This window comes from Centroberyx gerrardi, chromosome 10, assembly GCF_048128805.1.
Source record: "Centroberyx gerrardi isolate f3 chromosome 10, fCenGer3.hap1.cur.20231027, whole genome shotgun sequence".
Lineage (NCBI taxonomy): Eukaryota > Metazoa > Chordata > Actinopteri > Beryciformes > Berycidae > Centroberyx > Centroberyx gerrardi.
Window position 1 is genome coordinate 15,326,734 of NC_136006.1, and position 20,360 is coordinate 15,347,093.

A 20,360-nucleotide genomic window follows, 5' to 3' on the forward strand; every position below is an offset into this window, starting at 1 on the left:
AAATTGATAAGATTTTGTTTCAAGGAGCCCCATCTGAGAGGATTAATATTTCTTATTACACGGCTTTGTTGAATAGTTATGATCCAGTTCTACGCAAAACTTTTAGAAATACCCTGATAGAATAGTAGCCTAAAAGTTAAAGTCCTCCATTCAAAATTCTACTGAAGTAAAAGTATTAAAGTGCATTAAAAGTATTTGATATTGAATGGGAAATATATCAAAGGAAATCAAAAGTAAAAGTACACATTATGGCATTGTCATATTTCAGTGCTTGGGAACATAAAATCCTGGATGCATAACCTTTAATGTTGAATAATAATGTTGAAGGAGTTGGTCCAGTTATGCTGGCTCTAAATAGGCCTACTTTCTCTTAAAGTGGGCAGGCTCCTTGCAGCTGTATAATTTTCATGAATCACGTTTTGTATTCAAAACCAGTTCCTACAAGAAGCCGATAACTAGTGACTGCAGGGTTCAGAAAAATGTAGCCTAGTGGAGTGGAAAAAGTCGAATATTTCCTTTGAAATTCAGTTTAAGTCCTTTGAAATGGAAATACTCAAGTAAAGTATAACAATTGTAGGCTACTTGGGTACAAACCTTGAGTAGTAATTCGTTTGGCCTATTCTCCGGTCCTGCTGATTGGCCAATGAATGTATTCTGATGTCTGTTATTTCTGACTACTTTAAATCAACAATAATCAATAATAAAATTTGGTAAGTACTTGCTTCGCGCCAGGGTCTTGATTGCATAAATATTGTGGGTATAGGAAGACAACAGAGACCAAAAGACAGTGACCAATTGTCAAATATACAGACACTCCTACATACTGTACAATATTCTGTCATGCATTCCAAAACTAGATTTTCAAGCAAATCTAGTAGTAGCCTCTCACTGGGCCTGTGACAAGCATGTCAAACTGATTAACTGAGCCAGTAGCCTAATGAAAACCACAAAAGGGGCTGTCTGTCATGTGGCAGCCTAACTGAGTCAGGTGATGTACTGTGTCTGCTGAATTAACACTATCAAATGATTTGCTTGGTGAGACTACTCGCCTGACTTGAGTAAACCCTACTGTTAAATAAGAGGAGACTAGTTCCTTTGTTCCTCAAAACTTTTCGGAGGCTTACTATAGCCAAACGAAAAACGTCTAGGCTATAATATTCCTATAATATGCCCATAGGCACTTTCAGTGTGTCTGTTTTTTATTTATTATCTCCTACATTAGTCCTATAACATTCCTATAAAATCCCATTGTTTTGCTGTGATAGCCTACTTGTAGAATATCCTTCTTATAGTATCCTAAAAAGTATTATAGGATTACTTAGTTCCTTTTCGTAATGTATTATCAGGCCAAACGAGTCTCTTTATGCAAGCCTACGTCAGAGCAGGAGATGCATAAAGAGGCGGGTTTACTTTGAAGGGGGCCGTCTCTATCCGAGATGACCATTCAAAACCAGCAGAGGGAAAGCAACTTGCTGTGTCCATCAATTTACGAAGGCATCACCCACTCAGCTGAAATTGCCCACCAAGCCACCCAGAGGAAAACTGCAAGATGGCCCCGGTCTCCATCAAAAGTATTTTAATCAGTGAAAGTGTCGACCCATGCTGCAGGAAGATTCTTGAGGAAAATGGAATCCGAGTGACGGAAAAGCAAAATATGAAAAAGGATGATTTGCTCGCGGAGATAAAGGTATGGTTGATTGCGTCCACATGCACTGGACTTTTTTCATCTTGCGTAACATGTATGTTCCTCTGTTTAGGCTACACTGTTTTCTTAACGCATAAAGTTTATTTTTTCGCTTTGGTCAGCATTACTTAAGCAGCTGCAATTGATTTGCAGTTGTTTGAAAAACATTACAAAGCGACAGTATTAGGCTGCATACGGTTTATATTGTTTTGCATACTAATGTAGGCTAATGCCCGAGTGGTAAAGTGGATTTACTCCAATTTTATGCTCGGGATTCACTCTTTGACACGTTTCTCTCTAGGTGAAGTGTGAGGGTCGATTGTTGTAGTACCGCCCCTTGTGAATCTGATGCAACTGCATCCCTGACTTGCTGAGTTCTCCCATCATTTTCACTGTGCCACACACGAGGGAAATGAAAAGCTGCAGCCTCATGCATTGAATAATTTGTGCCTGTAACAAAATAAATCATTTGCACAAAATCATTGTCAAATTAGAAATTACACAATACAAGGACTATGGTAAAACAATAGGTTACTTTATCAAACTAGATGGTTTGTAGTCCTATCAAATAGAGTAACAGTAGTCATCTTAAAATATACTCAAGGCTAACTACTGTTAAATTAACCCCCAGGACTATGATGGCCTAGTGGTTAGATCTGCCACCAAGGTAACGGCTGATGTCATCAGTGCTGCTGGTAATCTGAAAATCATTGGAAGAGCTGGGACTGGTGTGGACAATGTGGATGTTGATGCTGCCACCAAAAAGGGCATTATTGTCATGAAGTAAGTTTGCAGTCTATACTCCACGACTACATATGTGTTCTTGTTCAAACCTTTACAATGGACGATTCTCATTTTGAAGCAGCCTCTTCTCTGTTGTGTCCTGGTCGTTTTTGTCTTGGATATTATAATAAATATTAAGGATCAACTCTTTATTCCAGCACACCAAGTGGCAACACCATCAGTGCTGCTGAGCTGACATGCACCCTGCTGATGAGCCTCTCAAGGCAAGATGATTCAATATATTTTGGGCAACAATATCGTTTTCACATGACACTGTGCACTAAATATGCTGAGCTCACTCTTTCTTATCACATGTAAATAACAGTTGGACGAACATTCTGTTTTCAGACATGTGCCTCAAGCTGCAATGTCAATGAAAGCAGGGAACTGGGATCGCAAAAAGGTAAGCAGAGAATTGTGGTTGCCCTCGTGTACTGAACTGTACGAATGAGTGTGTTTGCAGTTGGCACACAAAGCAATTACTGTTGCATGGTCTGCCCCATTGTTCATCCAGTCATCACTAATCAGATGTGAGGGTTGAATCTGTGCAGTTTTAAGGTCCTTGGGCCAGGCTCATTTGTTTTGTTTCTAATTTTGCAGTTCATGGGTGCTGAGCTGTACGGAAAAACCCTTGGAATAGTTGGACTTGGAAGAATAGGAAAGGAGGTCGCCACTAGAATGCAGTCATTTGGCATGAAGGTAGGTGATGAGTTACAACATTGTGTCCATTTATGTTTCATTGCTTAATTGCACTGTAATATTTAGATGAAATAAATATGGTAACGTGAGTTTTTCCTGTCAGACCATTGGCTATGATCCAATTACTCCACCTGAGGTGTCGGCCACCTGGGGGGTGGAGCAGATGTCTCTGGAGCAGCTTTGGCCCCAGTGTGACTACATTACTGTCCACACTCCCCTGATGCCCTCCACTGCTGGTGAGGTTCACTGACAACAATATCACTAAGATGCTGATGGATTACATGGCCAACACAAACGTACTTTAAACCAAATATTGAAATTTCTTTACCAATTTTGTCGTTTGTCCAAGGCCTACTTAATGATGATACATTTGCGAAGTGCAAGAAAGGAGTGAAGGTTGTGAACTGCGCTCGTGGAGGCATCATCGATGAGGCTGCTCTGCTCAGAGCTTTGGAGTCTGGACAGTGTGGAGGAGCCGGCCTGGATGTCTTTGTTGAGGCAAGAATATATTGGAACAGCAGACCACAGCCACACAAAATCTACATCTGAGATAAAACTAATTTTGCAGTGTAATACTGTTAAAATTACTCTGTCACAATAGTAGTTTGTTTTTTCAAACCATGTGGTTTAGGTTTTCAACCACCAACCTTTGATCACTCTTGAATATTTACAGTGAAGATGCTGTAGCCTACATCTTACTTTATGTGTTATGTTTGGACACAGGAGCCACCCAAGAACCGCTCACTGGTGGACCATCCCAACGTCATCAGCTGTCCTCACCTGGGAGCCAGCACCAAGGAGGCTCAGGCGCGCTGCGGACAGGACATCGCCCTGCAGATTGTGGACATGGTGAAGGGCAAGAACCTGGTTGGAGCAGTGAGTTCTACTTGATGTCCTTAAACCTTTTCAACCGATGGTTTTTCAGACCTTGAGTTCTTTCACGGCAAAACTGGTTAAAGTGTAACACAAAATTGAAAATCCAAGGTTGCTGGCAGGCAGAACCTCAAGATACAGTAGTTTTCAGTACATTGGTAACATTGTTTAACACATTTGGAGCCAAAGCTTGTGTGGGAGTGAGGTCTTGCCACTTCAGGATTAAAAATGACATTACAACGCAGAAAAAAAACATAACGATGCATGTGATTTGACACACTCGGTTTGTCTTTAGTTATATTTTTTATTTCTTGACAGCTGTGTATTCAGGCAAAATGTGTACATTTTGTACATATTTTTTTCTGTCATAACTTGTATTTTAAAACTGAGTATGAAGCAAAAGTACACTGTCAGCATTTAATTCCAGATGTTGTTTTTGGCCTTTAAGCGTAACACCACATTAGAGCACTCTTAGGTTGGATTTTACTCATTACTGTTACATTGTGGAGCACATGGCTAACTTGATGACATAAGTGTCAGACCCTGAGCAAGTGCAGCAGCTCCAAACCATATCCCTCACATCACTGTGCTGGAAGTTGCACTGGGAAAAATAACAATGTGCTTCAGTAAAGACTTAGTAACATGAGGCATGATGATCAGAAGGCTGGCATGGGACATTAATATTTATTCAGTTAGTCAACCATGTACAGTGACTTAAGAAAGTTTTGTGTGGTTTTGTCACAGATCTATACACAATAGCCAAACTTTTGGCAATTTAAAAAAAAAAAAAAAAAAAAGAATTAAAGGGGGAAAAGCTGAAATTGAGTCAGTAAGTATTCAGTCCTTTTTTATGGTGACTAAATAGTTACAGAGCATCCAAATTCCTTAAAATGTCCTTTATCTTTATAACTTGATTGGAGTTCCCCTGTGGCCATTTCAACTGATTGAAGAATTTAGAATGAAACAGAAAGACAGGCAAGCATGTGCCATGTAGTGCCAGGAGTATGCAGATTTTCATTCCAACCAAACACTGCACCAGGCAATTTTACTGATAAGCACAACTTCAACCAGAGAGGAGGAACTAATCAGTGAAATCATGAGGTGTAGACTTTGGTTAGAGTGAAAACCTGCACACTGAAGGCATTTCTTGGCACATGGTTACCTGTCCCCGGTCTAAATGGTCCCACATGACGGTGCATGTCAGAACAGATTTACCAGTACACAGCATTTGATCTTGCAATCCTTTGTGCCATAAAGTTCATGTTGCAATCATTTGTGAAAACCATGAAGTCCAAGGAAACGTTTGGAAACTGTTTATAATCTTCCCCAGATCTGTGCCTCCACAATTGTGATTTCAAAAGTGTTGTAGGCTCACAAAAGGCTCCATCATTAGGAAATGTAAAAAATAGGGAACTACACAGACTCTTCCTAGAGCTGGCTGTCTGACCAAACCTGTAGCCCTGTCCAGCATAAGAAATTTGAGTTGGAAATGGGCATCTACTGGGAGCTGGTAGAGGAAACAGTGGAGAGGATTGACATTGGAGAAATTTGGCAAAGTTGAGGACAAGTGCTATAAAATTCTCTGATTTACAGAGGCTGGAGGGAGCACCTGATGTGGCTGTGATGTGGGCCGCAGCTGATTGTGTAGGGGGGGGGGGGTCACTGGGGGGGTCACTGTGGTGTTACTGGAGTTGGACAATTACCAGGGAAAAGCAACAGTTCAGTCTTGTCAAGTTTGAACTTGAAATGATTGGAGTGGGTTGGAATGATTGACTGTGGAGTCACCCAGACATAAAGAGGTATGGGTGTGTGTCTTCAGTCTTCATACTGTATCTGATCTTGTTCCCATACAGGTAAATGCACAGGTTTTGGCGAGCACATTCTCCCAGGAATCTCATCAATGGATTAAACTTGGAGAAGCCATTGGAGCTGTGCTGCAATCATGCACCACTTCTAAACAACCATTCAGCCATGTCCAAATCACCACTCAAGGTATTATGTTATAAAATTATTCTCATTCTCACCAACAACTAGTGAGATTGGAAGATAAATTTGACAGAATGCCCAATTCATCATTGTTTAACCCAGTGGTTTTCAATCCAGAGTACTGCTGTTTTCTATCCTACCAACTGTTTACTGCCTTCAGCTGGTGTTCCAGGTGTGAAATAGTACCTGATCTAGATGTCTAGAATGAAAGCCAGCAGGGTTCTGATTTCTAAAGACGGGACTGAAAACTGGTCTAACCAGTGACCTGGAAGCAGGAATGAAAAAAGGATGTCATGTGATGGGAGGAGGGTCTTGTAAAGTTGTGTTTGGTCTCCCTCTGGTGGTATGAAACTGAAACATGCTGTACTCTATTTGCAAACTAGTAAATTCTGGGGGGGATGCAATTTTTGCTGTTTGTGTGTAAACTGTTTGTCTAAAATTGACCATTTTGCTTTGAAATGTTTTCACTTGTAAGTAGTGGTAGTTAATTCACTCCATACTGTTTTCTACAAACCAGGGGATTGCTTGAAGACTTCCACTGGTTACATGACTTCAGCTGTAATGGTTGGGCTGCTCTCTCATGAATCCAACGGTTGCCCCAACCTCGTCAATGTACTGACTTTAGCCAAGGAGTCTGGAATTGCGGTACAAAATCAATTCACTTTAACAATAGCACATGACAGTAATGACTGTGTCCTGAGAAAACAATCTTATCACATGTGGACTTACTCTTTAGGTCAATAAAAACCACAGCCAATCGGATGGTGCTGCCGATGGTGTGTGTAAGGTGGAGATCTCGGCCGGTGGCTGCGACTACAAAGCCAGCGGTTCAGTTCAAGGTGGCGTGCCGGTCCTGCTGGAGCTGAGTGGCAGTGTGTTCAGACAGCCGGTCTCACTCACTGGCAATCTGCTGTTCTTCAAGGCCTTGGCCAGTCCTCAGCTCCTGCCCTCTGTGGCTGGTAAGAGTTCACATTGTTACAATAACCCAATAATGTAAAGGGGAAATCCACTATAAAACACTTTAATATATAAAAACGGCTTTTGGCAGTGTACCTGGCATTTCTTTTGTTTGGTGTATTTTTCTTATTCCCATGGATAACTGGCCAAATGTAGATGACATGAGATATTTCCAGCGCAAGTACAATGGAGTTTGATAGCAGACAATTTTTCAGCTATTCTAAAACATCAACAGTAAACATCAGGTTTTTGTGTCAGCCATTCAGAAGCAAAGAGCAAGGGCTTCTTACTAAACTCATTATTTTGCACCGATGTTGAACAATCATACACGGAGAAATCCATCGCAGAAGAGGCAGAGATGCCAGTTTCTCCACCTACAGTAGCCTCAATAGACCAGAATGCAATGCAGCCAAAAGACATGTTGCATTTTGAGCTAAATGCAACAACTTCAGGCACTTTCTCTGGGGCTGAAGTAGATGAGGCAGGTTGAAGGAAAAGTCTTGTTTTAAAAATAAGGTAATTACAATACTTAATCAGAAAATAACTCCTGGAATGCACTGAACATCACAAATTGATATCCAACAGTCTTAAGAGTATCCAAGGTTTTATTTTTTCCTTTAAAGAATAGTGCAGCAGTTTCTTTTCATTTCAAGCTCACCTCAAGCACTCGCCTTTCCTTACTTTCTGTAAGTTTTAACAAAAAACAGTTTTAACCACTTTACACTGCATTCTTTTTTTTTTTTTTTTTTTTTAGACTTTCCATTTGCATGAAAGATGGCATTGAGCTTTGACTCTAAAGACTAAATAGAGTTGATTGAATTTTTTTTTTACTTCACACCCATTACCTCTTCCATTGTTCTTTGTCTATAGGATTGCTGGCCTCAGCGGGAGTGGAGATGGAGTCGTTCAGTGCCCCTGCAGCCCGGACTGGGGACCTGTGGTACTGTGTGGGGGTGTCCTCTCTCCTCGGAGACCTTGGTGCCTTGAAGCCTCTCGTCAAGGAGGCAGCGCAGCTCGCCATATAAATGAGCACAGCAGCACTTTAACAGTGCTGGGATAACATTCAGTATCTGAAAACCTAACCTTTTCAAAACTATGTAACACAAATGTTCTATCTTGGTCTTAGCGTTTTGAATACCTAACAGTTTACAACTTGTTTAGAAGTTGAATATCTGCAGTTTACATTTTGATAACATCAATGTCTAGATGTTTTACATGTGCTTTGTTGAAGCTAAACCGAAATTAAACACGTATTTCAGTGTCATGTGTTCAATTTATTCAGTCTCTCATCAAGTATTTCATTGACTTTTGTCTGTTTTTATTCTGCGCCCTTAGTTGTGTGCATATGTCTAAGTAATTTTATCGGAGGAATTCAATGTTTTAATTTTTGTAAAATGAGTGCAAACAGTTCATTTTTCATAGCTCTGCAGTGTTTTGCTGGAATGTATATTGTGCTCTGGTCTTAATCCTTGTTGGGATTAGGTAAAGCCTTGACGGCCCTGGAATTGGGTTCAAAATGCCATGGCAACGAGAGAGGGAGAAAAACATGAATAGTGAATAGGCTAATGGCTTCTCTTCTGTATTGTGGGCTATGCCACACTCACATTTATATAAGATTAGTATTCCGCCAATGATGCTTTACAGCCTATTTGGTATAATGCGCTGTCCGCGAGCGCGCTGTCACGAGACTCGGGTGGAGGATATATTTAGGCTTTGAGGAGAATAACGGTGCTGGGTGATTCCTCTGAATGGCTGCCTGGCTTTATCAAGGACCGCTGGAGACTGAATATGGAGCAGGGGGGAGAGAGAGGGGGGTGGAGGCACCTCTCAAACTATACACAGATACCAAAATAGGATAGAGCTGCGACCGTCCTCGGAGCTAAATTGAGGTTCATGTGTTTTGGAGAGGAGTGTTGCCTTCGCTCAAAGGGACACTGCACAGTGTCATTGTTAAACAACACGGGTCATTCATGGAAATACGATGAGAGGTAAGCCCCGTATCGCTGGGTGAATTGGTACTGTTTAGACCTACTTAAGAATTTAGCAGAAGGCAATAGGTCATGAGGCAAGTCTTACACCTCCGATAGGCTATTAATATGAGGAGAATTTGACATACACGTGTTACAACGCTGCTATCGTGTTAAAAGGTAGCTTATGAATCGCCGTTGAATGCATTTAATTATACATGGAAATCTGACACCTTAAATTTGCTTAAATGCTATTCTACAAGTCTTCATAGGTCCTCAATAATTGAAGAGTTTAATTATTTATGAGGCTCACAATTCAATTTCCATGTCCTTTTTGCAGTTGCCATGTCAGATACACAGATGGAAAGCTACAGATACGACTTCTGTGACAGTGCGCATCCAGCCGAGGTGCTGGATGCTCTGAAACAGTTCTACCTCGGCGGTGTGTTCACGGACGTGTCTCTGCAGTGTGCCTCCGGACGGGTGTTTCACTGTCACAAGGCGGTCCTGTCAGCCCGGAGCTCCTATTTCAAAGTAATGTTCACAGCTGATATGAGAGAGAGGTCAAACAGCGTCATCCAGCTGACCGGCATCGACTGCGAGGCTCTGGGTGTTTTGGTGAACTACATGTACACTGCTCAAGTCTGCATCACCGAGAGCAACGTGCAGAGCCTGCTGGAAGCTGCCGACCTGCTGCAGTTCAACTCCGTCAAGCGAGCGTGCGAGGACTTTCTCATCCGCTTCCTGGACGTGGACAACTGCCTGGGGATGCATGCTTTCGCTCAGCTGCACGTCTGTCCCGGCCTGGAGAGGGAGGCCCGCAGGGTGATGCTCAGCAGGTTCAAGGAGCTCATCCAGCAGGAGGAGTTCCTGGAGCTGGACCATGACAAGGTGAGGTCCGTTTTGGCTGCTGAGGACCTCAACGTATTGAGGAATGAAGTGTTGATAGATGCTGTGGCCAAATGGGTCACCCATGACTCGGATAATCGCATTTACCACGTTACGGACCTGCTGCATTCCATCCATCTTGACCTGGATGAGATTTACTTCCAGGCTGCTGTGGATGTGCATAGACGATGCTTGCTGAGCAATGAAGGGGAAATTAAATCTACCATCATCCAGGCTTTAAAGTCCAACTGCAAGGAGGTGTCAGCAAGTGGGAGAAAATTGTCTTCAAGCATGTATATCATAGGAGGATACTACTGGCACCCTCTCTCTGAAGTTCACATATGGGATCCTACAAGCAACACATGGGTGCAAGGAAAGGATATGCCTGACCATGCAAGAGAGAGCTACAGCGTCAGTTTACTTGGGGCAAATATCTATGTGAGTGGAGGTTACAGGACAAACACTGTCGAGGCTCTGGACACGGTTTCGATTTATAGCTGTGACTATGACGAATGGACAGAGGGCTGCCCCATGATTACAGCTAGGTACTACCATTGCTCTGTGGCTTTGCATGGCTGCATTTATGCCATTGGAGGGTACAGAGGAGGAGCGCCAGAGCGAGAGACAGAATTTTATGATCCATTAAAAAAGAGTTGGTTCTCTGTGGCCAATATGATACAAGGTATGCAAACTATGACATGCTGTATGTATGCAGGGGTGGAGAGGGGAAACCGCACCTAAACTCACTTTATTTATTTAACACTACATAACTGGTTGAATCCATGCAGTTTGTTATGTGTAGAAACACCAAAAGATAACATATCTTTGCACTTCTCACTACATGGCACTTAAGTTATTAATACTTAAACTGATACCAGACATGAGTGAATTTTCATATGATAACTAACCTCTGTTTTCTTTGAAGGTGTAGGAAATGCCACTGCTTGTGTAATGGCAGATAAAATCTATGTGACTGGAGGCCACTATGGATACAGAGGAAGCTGCACCTATGAAAAAATCCAGGTGTACAGGCCAGACATCGATGAGTGGAGCATCATCACGATAAGTCCTCATCCAGGTATGAGAAAAAGAAGAGGGAACAGGAGTATACACATGCTGAATACTGTTTTCTAATCTGAATCCTTTGTTTTCAGAGTATGGGCTGTGCTCTGTGTCTCTCAACGACAAGCTGTACTTGGTGGGTGGACAGACGACTGTCGCTGACTGCTACGACTCGGAGGGAAACGAATGGAGACCAATATCGGTCATGAAGGAGAGGAGGATGGAGTGCGGGGCCGTCGTAATAAATGGCTGTATTTATGTGACAGGGGGATACTCCTATTCAAAAGGGACCTATCTGCAGAGCATTGAGAAATATGACCCCACACTGGACTCTTGGGAGATTGTCGGGACTCTTCCTAGCCCGACCAGATCACATGGATGTGTTTGTGTTTACAGTGTTTAGTGTCAAGCCTTTATCACAAAGCTCAAATGTCTATAGGTCTTTTGTGCCGTATTATGAGGCCAAAGAGTGAACTGCAAACTCTGACAAATTGTACATATGTCAGGTATCATGCCAACATTTTAACTGCAAAGGTAGCCTATGTTTTGCACTGAAATACCTTCACAGAACTATAAATGTAGATGCCAAACAATTAATACACTGAAAAACGATCATGTCACCAACTCAGGGGTTCCTCAATTATCGTGTTTAGATAACTTTTTTGGACATTTTTATTTTATTAGATTGTACATAGTGGAGGGTGGCAAGGAAGACTGCAAGTGTATGGAATGAACCTCAGAGCACTGATGCTCCAGGAAGCATCTTTTAATTATTTGATCTAGCAGCATCCTAAACCATTAGAGCTGTACCACCAGGCTGCATTTTGATTAAATTGCTACACTTGTGACACGAGTGACTCCTGCCTGAAGTTATTAAGTATTAAAGGTATCACAGTGAACTCCATAACTATTTAGGTTTCATTATCTTATTTAGACAGCAACACATACTTTGATGTTTTGGCTCCATACTGTTATCATTTTGGGATGTTATGGTTTATAGATTATAGACTGTCACCTTTTATGTGAGAGTATTTTTTAGCCATATTCCAGATTTTAACTGGGATTTGGAATGTATAGATTTGGTAACAAAACGTAGGCTTTTTGTAAATTGACAGACAAATGAATTTATAGCTTAATCATGCATGGCAGCACATCATTGCTGTTGCAATGCTTTGACACAATGTGTTTAATTTGTTTACCTAATCCCACTGCTATCCCTGTTTAAAATGTATTCCCATGGCCCTGCCTAAAATAACAGCGACATCTTGAGCCTGTTCGCGCTATCACACGCATTCGCCTTTGTAGGCATCCTGCATTAGATCACGGTCTACACAAACGCCATATCGCTGAGCCTGTTTTGGTCCTCAACGTGCTCCGTAGCACGCAGTTTCCACAACGTGCGAGCAGAGTAGCGAAGATTTTAGGTTAGAAGAACAGCCAACGTTCCTGCCACGTTCGGTAACTATTTCCTCTTTTGTCGGTGTAAAAAATGTTGTTTAAAGGTTTTTAAAATCCTTAGCAAATGTTGTATAAGTTGTGACCAGAGGACAAGCTCGACACCCAAGGCCAGCAGGCTTTATTAGCATGCCACTGCTAGAGTGGAGTTAGTAAATGACTTGACTAAACAGTGATTTCTTGCTAGCTTCTTCTTCACTGAATAAACCATGCTCTGTGGTCGTGACTAGACTCAAAAGTATGCGAAACCTTTTGTGGTTTGGATGACTTGGCTATTAAGTGCATGGACAAACTCAGCGTGGTGGGTGTTTGGACCAAAGACCGGGCTATATCAGCTAAATACAAGCTAGCATGTTAGCCTCCATGCTGGCTGCAGCGGCATGACATCAGGTGCGCTTAATTTTTTGCCCAGTGCCACCCGACAAAGCGGAGTCTCCCTTTGGGCCTGAATTCTGTTGCTCTCGCCGCAGTGATTCAGCGCCGAAAGTGTAGCGACTTTTGGTACACTTTCAATAAATGGAGATTTAAATCTAAATCACTAAAACGTTCGTCTGGACGGCACATACAGTTGAGTGTCCAATACCCGAGCATGATCCAGCAATGCAAGTTACAATCAGTTGAGATGAAACTGTAATGATCCCCGTGGGAATTGGCTCGTTGCAGCAGCAGTAGTAAAAACTACATCAGGGAAAATATAAAGAATGGGATTATTCCATCACATCCTAATAGATCTATGGAAAGATCATGGATTACATAGATGTATGGGTTAAAAACCTTTTATAGATGAGTCTATAAATTGAGGATGGAATTGGGGAATATAAGATTATCCTGTTAAACTGGTTATCAGCAATGACTCACTCAGCTTTTTCACCCCCAACATAATCACTTTGACCACTATTAATTAATTCTACTTTTCTCTGCACAGAGCAATCATGGCAGAAAATAAAGAGATGTCTCCAGTTGAGATGAAAGTGGCACGACAAATTGAGGTAATTCCGTGTCTAATATTTTTTTTTTTTCAATGCAGTCAGTTAAATGCAACCCAAATAATGTCTCTCATCTTTCCCTACAGTACTACTTTGGAGATCACAACCTTCCAAGAGACAAGTTTCTCAAAGAACAGCTGCAACTTGATGATGGCTGGGTGACTTTGGAGACGATGCTTAAATTCAACAGGTTTGTTAGTTTTCTGTATTCCATGCTCTATTGAATATACTAGTATTTCTCTGCTGATTGTAAACCTTAATTTGAGTGATATCATGTTTGTATTAAGTGATATGCTTGTACTCAAGACTCCATATTGTTGCTGCAGCACCAGCTCAGAGCATTTGATGACACATCCTTATTCTCTTCCCAGACTGAAGTGTTTAACCTCAGAAATCAGCGTCATCGTTGCGGCCCTTCAGAAATCAAAGTCTGGCCTTTTGGAAATCAGCGAGGACAAGACTAAAATCAGGAGGTCTCTTACCAAACCCCTACCCGAAGTGAATGATGAATACAAAGACGCCCTCAAACATAAGTCTGTCTACATTGTAAGTTGTTTTAAAACTGCATGCACATTTAAACTTATATTTAATTTAGAATTCTGCTTTTAAATGAATGAATGATGAAAGGTGTATTGTTTTATTTTATCCATTTGTTTACAACGCACATCTACATGCATACACACTTTCTGTACATATGGCCTTTAATGTGAATTTGACACATTTTGCACAGGTATATGTGCTGTAAATTTACATATGCATATGTTTTCTTTATATTCTTGTATCCTTCTCATTGTTGAATAGTGCACATTTCTTCCATTATTATAATGCATATGTTTCATTTTCATATTGTACATATTCTGCCTATTTACTGCCTGTTATACTGCTGTAATTCCACACACCCTTGCATATAATTATAATTTCAGGATACATGTTGTAGCATGTTCTCCTTCAACGTCACTGTTAAGAATCCTTTTTCTTTCATACATTCCACCTCACACATTCTAGTTTTTTTTTTTATAATTGTCACTTGCGTATGTTTATATAAACATCATTTGCTATTTATATTCCATCTTTTGAAATTGTTGCTGTATCCTATCACTGTTTGCTGCTGCAACAACCAAATTTCCCCATGGGGATCATTGTTTCATCTTTTCTTATCTAGAAAGGTTTTCCTCTTGAAACAACCCTTGATGAGGTTCAAGAGTGGCTGAATGGTAAAGGCACTATCGAAAACATTCAAATGAGGAGAAACCTGCAAAGGCAATTCAAGGTAATGTTTGCTGATGTAACCTTCAATTTCCACTTGTATGTTTTTGTTTTGTGGGGGGAAAAGTACTACAATTATTTATTTTCATTATTTTGACAGGGATCAGTGTTCATCTGTTTTGACTCGGAAGAATCATCCAAGAAGTTCCTGGAACGTTCAGACATAAAATCTTTCAAAGACAATGAGATGCTTGTGCTTTCAAGGTAGGTGGTGGAATCTGGGAGGGACAAATTATTTTAATTGTCAATATATCAGTGAAATGCAGCAATAACAATTGTTTAAATTACTGAATAGCCCTATTGTGCAGGTATGGATAGCCATGTAACATTTTCACTGTCACAAGGTGTTGTGCTACAGAGATGACTGCTGTGTTAAAATAGGAAATCTGTCCTTGCTGTTCTGTTTTCAGAGAAGACTACCACGCAAAGAAAGCAGAAGAGAGAAAACAGTTCAAAGCAGAGTCAAAAGCCAAAGCTAAACAGTGAGTACACACAACATTTCTATTTTATGTGTGTTCTATGAAAAATTACTGACACCACCCCTCCTCTCTTTAGGGACAAGGAACAACAGCAGAAACATGCAGAGGAAAAAGAAATGGTAAGATCTCCAGAAATGCTTAAAGACTGCTGAAATGGGCCTTACTATACAGAATATGATCACCCTTATTGATAATTTGGCATTTGCTTTGCAGGGTCTGCTTTTGGATGAACAGACAGGTTGCTTGCTGAAATTTTCAGGAGAGCTTGAGAAAGTTTCAAGAGAGGACTTCCATGACTTGTTCTCTGGGCATGGAAAAATCAAATGGGTTGACTTCACAAGAGGGGCCAAAGAGGTAACTAATCTGACCAACACTTAAAGTTTCAGACTGGCTGATGAAGAGATGTATATTGGTTACACTGATGTATCTTTACTACCAACAAGGGCACCCTGCTGTTTGACGGGAACGCAAAGGAAGCGCTGGATAACGCGACAGAGGCGAACGGAGGGTCTTTGCAAATCAAGGACAACGATGTTACATGGGAGGTGCTTGAGGGAGAGGTGGAGAAGGAGGTACTGAAGAAGATAATTGAGGCTCAACAAGAATCATACAGCAGATCTAAGGGCAAAGGTAAATACAAGTATTTTTAAACTACTGAATTTTTTGATTATCTAAAATGATTTTGATAAAATTGAAGCGCTGATGTATCTCTTCTGGTCAACAGGTGGTAGAGGAAGATCAGGCGGCAGAGGAAGAGGAGGCCGAAGGGGAAGGGGTGGCAGAGATCAAGGCAGATCACAGTACCAAGGAAAAAAGACCAAATTTGACAGTGATGATGAGGATGATGGTACGTTTTTCACTTTCTTCCAAATTTTCATAGTGTGACAGCAAGAGATTTATTGTCTGTAACATATTTAAAAAATGTCTTACTGACTTCTGCTCGTCCTCCAGCACCTCCAAGCCCAAAGAAGCGAGAGCGAGAAGGAGCAGATGCTGATGCCCCCGCAGCAAAGGTTGGCAAAACTGAAAATGGATCTTAGTCGCAAGGTCACAAACCAGAGATGAATTTTTTTTTTTTGGGAAAAACATTTATTATAAACATTGAAAATTGAAAATGCAGAGATGACTCGACTCCATTCCAGAGAAAGCTTCAAGTTTTGGAGAACCGTAGAAAGTCCACTTCGATGTCGACCTAGAGAACAATTTGTAATGTAAGCCTGGCATCAGTTTTCAGCCTTTTCAGTCCCAGTTCATTGTGCCTCTTACATTGTTTGTGTACCTATGTTTCTCTCCTTACAATGCTTTTGGGTTTTATCATATTTAACATTAAGTTTGTCATTTAATTTCCATTTGAACATTTTAGTTTCATATGAAGATCTGCGTGACAATTAGGATCTGTGTGCCATTGCTGTTTTCTTAATGTAATCATTTCCTACATCATGCAAGAGTGTGATTTGAGTTAAAAACATCGGCTTTGTTCATTTTTTTGTTAAGTTTGCATATGTGAATAGCAAATAAAACATTTTACAAAAATGATTTAAGTCAAGGTCTGTTTGAATACATTTTGTAAATCACAACTGATATTAATTTGTTCCTTCATCCTTGAAGAAAGTTTTTCTCCCTCAATTATTCCTTTACTATAGATGCAACCTGCTTGAAAACCTGAAAACAGAGGTTTCATACAGCATATAATCTTACCGATTTCTTTTTGTGGAACTTGTAAGACGCTGGCAAGTCATACCTTAGTTCTGTCAAGAGAAGAGGAAAAAAGTTTAATATTTGAAGATGCGTTTAAATCTACAGAAGGTTGATTTGCTCACCTGCAATTACTTCCATCTTCACTCCCCAGTCATTGGCCTTCTTTAGTATGTGCTGTAACCAGATGAAGAATTAAACAAATGCACAGTACAAAAACACTGTCCATGTTTGTCTAGGGCAGTGGGTCTCAATCCTGGTCCTCAAGTACCATAGTCCTGCTGGTTTTCTGTCCTACCAGGTAGTTAATTGCATTCAGATTGCATCCCAGGTGTGAATCAGTTCCTGGTTAGATGGCTAGAGTGAAAACCAGCAGGACTGTGGTACTCGACCAGGGTTGACAAACACTGGTGCAGGATACTTACTTCTCGGGTTGATGTTTTATGAAGCGAATACACTGCTTTCTTTGCCATCGTCAAGGCTGTTCTGAGGAACTTCATGTCTATACCTTCAATAAAGATCAAAAGCAATGTAAACACCTGGAACCTGCATGGACTAGATTTGTAAGTAAATCATGTACTGACCTTGGTTATGTTTTGTTCCAAATGGTGGATTCATTATCACGGTGTCAAACTTTTTGGCGTAAGCATCAGCTTCCAAAGAACACAAGTCACACTGGACCAGATCTGTGTTGGGAATCTCAAACTCCTCTGCATTCCTCCTGAATATTTCCAATGCGTCGTTATCAATGTCGAAGCCAATACACAAGCTGAAGAAGAAAGAGTGGGGGATGCGTTTTAAGGCTTATTTAAAAGGCACAACGGTAACACATGGTATATAGAAATAACACTGCCATGATGAGAATGAATTAAGATACAGGTATAAAGCCCTCACCCCGCATCAAGCATCGCCGCCCCAATGCTCAGGACTCCACAGCCACATCCCAGGTCTGCGACTAGTTTACCCTCAATGTCATCAAATGTGTTGTGGATTGTGTAAAGCATGCATGCTGAGAAGAAGAAAGAGAAATTTATTGCTACCACTGTGCGTTAACAAGCACTGCTACTCCAATGATCACATAGTCAGTGGTGGAAAGAGGACTAAAACCTCCTACTCAAGTAAAAGTATTGTTACGTTGCTGATATTTTACTCAAGTAGAAGTAAAAGTACCGGTGTAAAAATCTTAGTTTTTACAAAAGAGAATATTGTTAGATGTGATATTTTCCATGCAATTAATTCTCAAAGGCTGAGAGGACAGAGTTCAAACTAGATTTTTTTAATTGGAAAATTTGGAAATTACAAAATAAACTGTAAATAAATAAAGCCAGATTACTATTCTCTGCTCATTAAGGGTCCACAAATTGACAATGTATGATTGTCCAGTTTCTGATGCTTACGGAAAAACATTTGTACTCTGTAATGGATGTGATTTAAAATGTAGTGAAGTACAATACTTAAGTTCAAAGTAAAATTAAAAAAAAATACTTAAAAGTACTAGTATACACAGTAATGTGAGTAAATGTAATTAGTTACTTCCACCCTAGCATGTAGGCTAATCAGCTCACCTGCAATGTGAGGACTGGTTGGATATTGTTCCAGGAGGATTTTTGGTTCCTCAAATGCGTCCACTTGCTGAAGGCAACTCTCTAGCTCTTTTAGTTTCATTACTAGTTCAATTATTAGTGACTCGCGCGTATCCACTGTCCGGTAGCCCCGGGGTTTTGGTTTTAATGACAGTAAAGTTGTAGTGAGGTGCCTGAAGGAGGACGACTTCCGCGAGAGTGTGCTTCAACAAAAACAACCCGAGGTGGACCCGGTACGCGTGATAACAGTTCCCCCCTCCAGATTATATATTAATGCTTTGTTACTTTGTTACAAGGTCAGTGCTTTACAATTCACGGCTGAATTGTGGACTGTCTACAAGAAGCCGCAAGTGATATTGCAAAGATAAGGAACATTAAGGGACACGGAACATTTTGGAAATTTATCCTAAAAAATGCCATACACAGCTGTTGTGCCACCCCCTTCCCTCTCCCTCTTTCTCTCTCATACACACAGCAAAGTGTTGTGGGCCCCGAGGAAAACATGAGCGAACTAAGAAGATAACGTTTTATCTATATTAATCTGTTGCTGGCAGTTACCTAAAAAAAAAAATAAAAAAAAAAAATAGAACATGCATACGTTTGTATGACCGGAGCCATTGGGCAAGCCAGGTCTTTAGACTCTACACCAAATATTTAACTAGGTTTATTAGAGCCAATAACACAGTTTGAGCGTGGACTACTTTGGGAAATTCACCAGCAAACGAGATTCATGACGGACGCAAGGATTCGTATCGCGAGAAAGCCCGAGAACATGGCAACAAGACAACAAAAATAAATTTGTGGACAACAAGCCAGAGTGCATGATGGCGGCGTCACTGCTACGCCGGGATAAGAAAGCTACTGCCGCCCATTTGAAGGCAGACCTAAATCGGACTGACAATAGCTCTGGGGTTCGACAACTTCAGGAGCTGCTTGATTCTGTGCTGAACCCCGAAAAGCCAGCGGCGGACACCGAGGCTCTTGACTGGTGTAAATGTCTAATTGCAGGAGGCGAAGGTTTCGAAGAGTTCTGCAAAACGGTCCGGTCCTATGACAACGCGACTCTGTGTGGCTTGGTTTGGACAGCAAATTTTGTGGCATATCGATGTCGGACCTGTGGCATTTCACCTTGCATGTCATTGTGTGCAGAGTGTTTTAATAACGGAGACCACACAGGCCATGATTTCAACATGTTCAGGAGCCAGGCTGGTGGGGCCTGTGACTGTGGAGATAGTAATGTCATGCGAGAGAGTGGGTAAGTAAGTCCAAGCTAGCTAGCTAAGCTAGCTATGCTAACGCTAGCTGGTTAGCTGGTGCCGTTTTGACAGGTCTTGATGGGAAGTAAGCTAATTAATGTTCCCAAGCCAACGCTAGCTAACGTTACTAAGCAGCCAACAACGTCAGCTCCAATATAATTCCCCCTGAAGTTTATGCACTAAAGTTAATACATGCCAGTCACTTACAGTTACGGTTGTTCTAACGTTACTGTCATTTTCCTGATAGGAAAACCTTGACTAAGCAGTTATACTGAGAGGGGTAGCCAACCTAGCTAACAATGATGCATACTATCTGGTCAGTGTATGACAGTGGCCCGCCCCACAGTTATTGTGATTTCGATTGAGTGTCTTTGCTCCTGATTGATCTCAATTTAATCTAACCATAATTAACACGAAAAAGAGATGTACTTTCAAGTTGCGCCAGTCACCCGTCATCATTAACAGCTGGGCGACCTCAGAGTAAAAAAAAAATAGGATTCATAAACCGCAAAAAAAAAATTAAAAAATAGCCACTTGTATGTGCGTGAGCTGTCTGCAACATGTATGTTTTCTGCCAGGTTTTGCAGACGGCATCGGTTAAGAACAGGGGAGAATGTCCCCTCGGTACCTCGAGACCTCCTGTTGATGTCTGAGATGGTCCTTCCTCGCTTCATCATCTGTATCATACAGTACCTGAGGGATGGATACACTGAGCCAGGTGAAAACTGATGCCATATGTTT

The 20,360-nt window shown here is 41.1% G+C and overlaps 5 protein-coding genes across 6 annotated transcripts in view; 4 read left to right on the forward strand and 1 right to left on the reverse strand.

The window, feature by feature from the left end:
• Positions 1-1,446: 1,446 nt before the first annotated feature.
• Positions 1,447-8,246, forward strand: phgdh (phosphoglycerate dehydrogenase). Its single transcript, XM_071925313.2, has 12 exons — positions 1,447-1,687; positions 2,316-2,467; positions 2,626-2,691; positions 2,816-2,870; positions 3,068-3,166; positions 3,270-3,402; positions 3,516-3,664; positions 3,890-4,042; positions 5,893-6,031; positions 6,543-6,670; positions 6,762-6,984; positions 7,853-8,246. The coding sequence occupies exons 1-12, from the start codon at positions 1,550-1,552 to the stop codon at positions 8,005-8,007; spliced, it is 1,590 nt and encodes a 529-aa protein (XP_071781414.1). The 5' UTR covers positions 1,447-1,549; the 3' UTR covers positions 8,008-8,246.
• A 1,048-nt stretch (positions 8,247-9,294) lies between these two features.
• klhl23 (kelch-like family member 23) lies at positions 9,295-11,302 on the forward strand. The gene is made up of 3 exons (XM_071925323.2): positions 9,295-10,519; positions 10,763-10,915; positions 10,992-11,302. Exons 1-3 carry the CDS (start codon positions 9,295-9,297, stop codon positions 11,300-11,302), a joined length of 1,689 nt encoding a protein of 562 aa, XP_071781424.1.
• A 949-nt stretch (positions 11,303-12,251) lies between these two features.
• ssb (small RNA binding exonuclease protection factor La) lies at positions 12,252-16,179 on the forward strand. Its single transcript, XM_071925283.2, has 12 exons — positions 12,252-12,357; positions 13,280-13,343; positions 13,427-13,530; positions 13,712-13,886; positions 14,503-14,610; positions 14,707-14,810; positions 15,017-15,088; positions 15,162-15,204; positions 15,299-15,439; positions 15,529-15,715; positions 15,810-15,932; positions 16,037-16,179. The coding sequence occupies exons 2-12, from the start codon at positions 13,287-13,289 to the stop codon at positions 16,123-16,125; spliced, it is 1,203 nt and encodes a 400-aa protein (XP_071781384.1). The 5' UTR covers positions 12,252-12,357; positions 13,280-13,286; the 3' UTR covers positions 16,126-16,179.
• On the reverse strand, positions 16,152-18,548 carry mettl5 (methyltransferase 5, N6-adenosine). The gene is made up of 7 exons (XM_071925284.2): positions 18,346-18,548; positions 17,675-17,789; positions 17,365-17,549; positions 17,206-17,288; positions 16,906-16,957; positions 16,784-16,833; positions 16,152-16,277 (listed from the first exon to the last, which is right to left on the reverse strand). The coding sequence occupies exons 1-7, from the start codon at positions 18,443-18,445 to the stop codon at positions 16,236-16,238; spliced, it is 627 nt and encodes a 208-aa protein (XP_071781385.1). The 5' UTR covers positions 18,446-18,548; the 3' UTR covers positions 16,152-16,235.
• A 430-nt stretch (positions 18,549-18,978) lies between these two features.
• Positions 18,979-20,360, forward strand: part of ubr3 (ubiquitin protein ligase E3 component n-recognin 3) — a 42,182-nt gene continuing 40,800 nt past the window's right edge. For both annotated transcript variants that reach the window (XM_078286050.1, XM_078286051.1), the window contains exons 1-2: positions 18,979-19,618; positions 20,198-20,337. In XM_078286050.1, the coding sequence (XP_078142176.1) occupies positions 19,185-19,618; positions 20,198-20,337 (574 nt within the window). In that variant the 5' untranslated portion in view covers positions 18,979-19,184. The remainder of the gene's footprint in view (positions 19,619-20,197; positions 20,338-20,360) is intronic.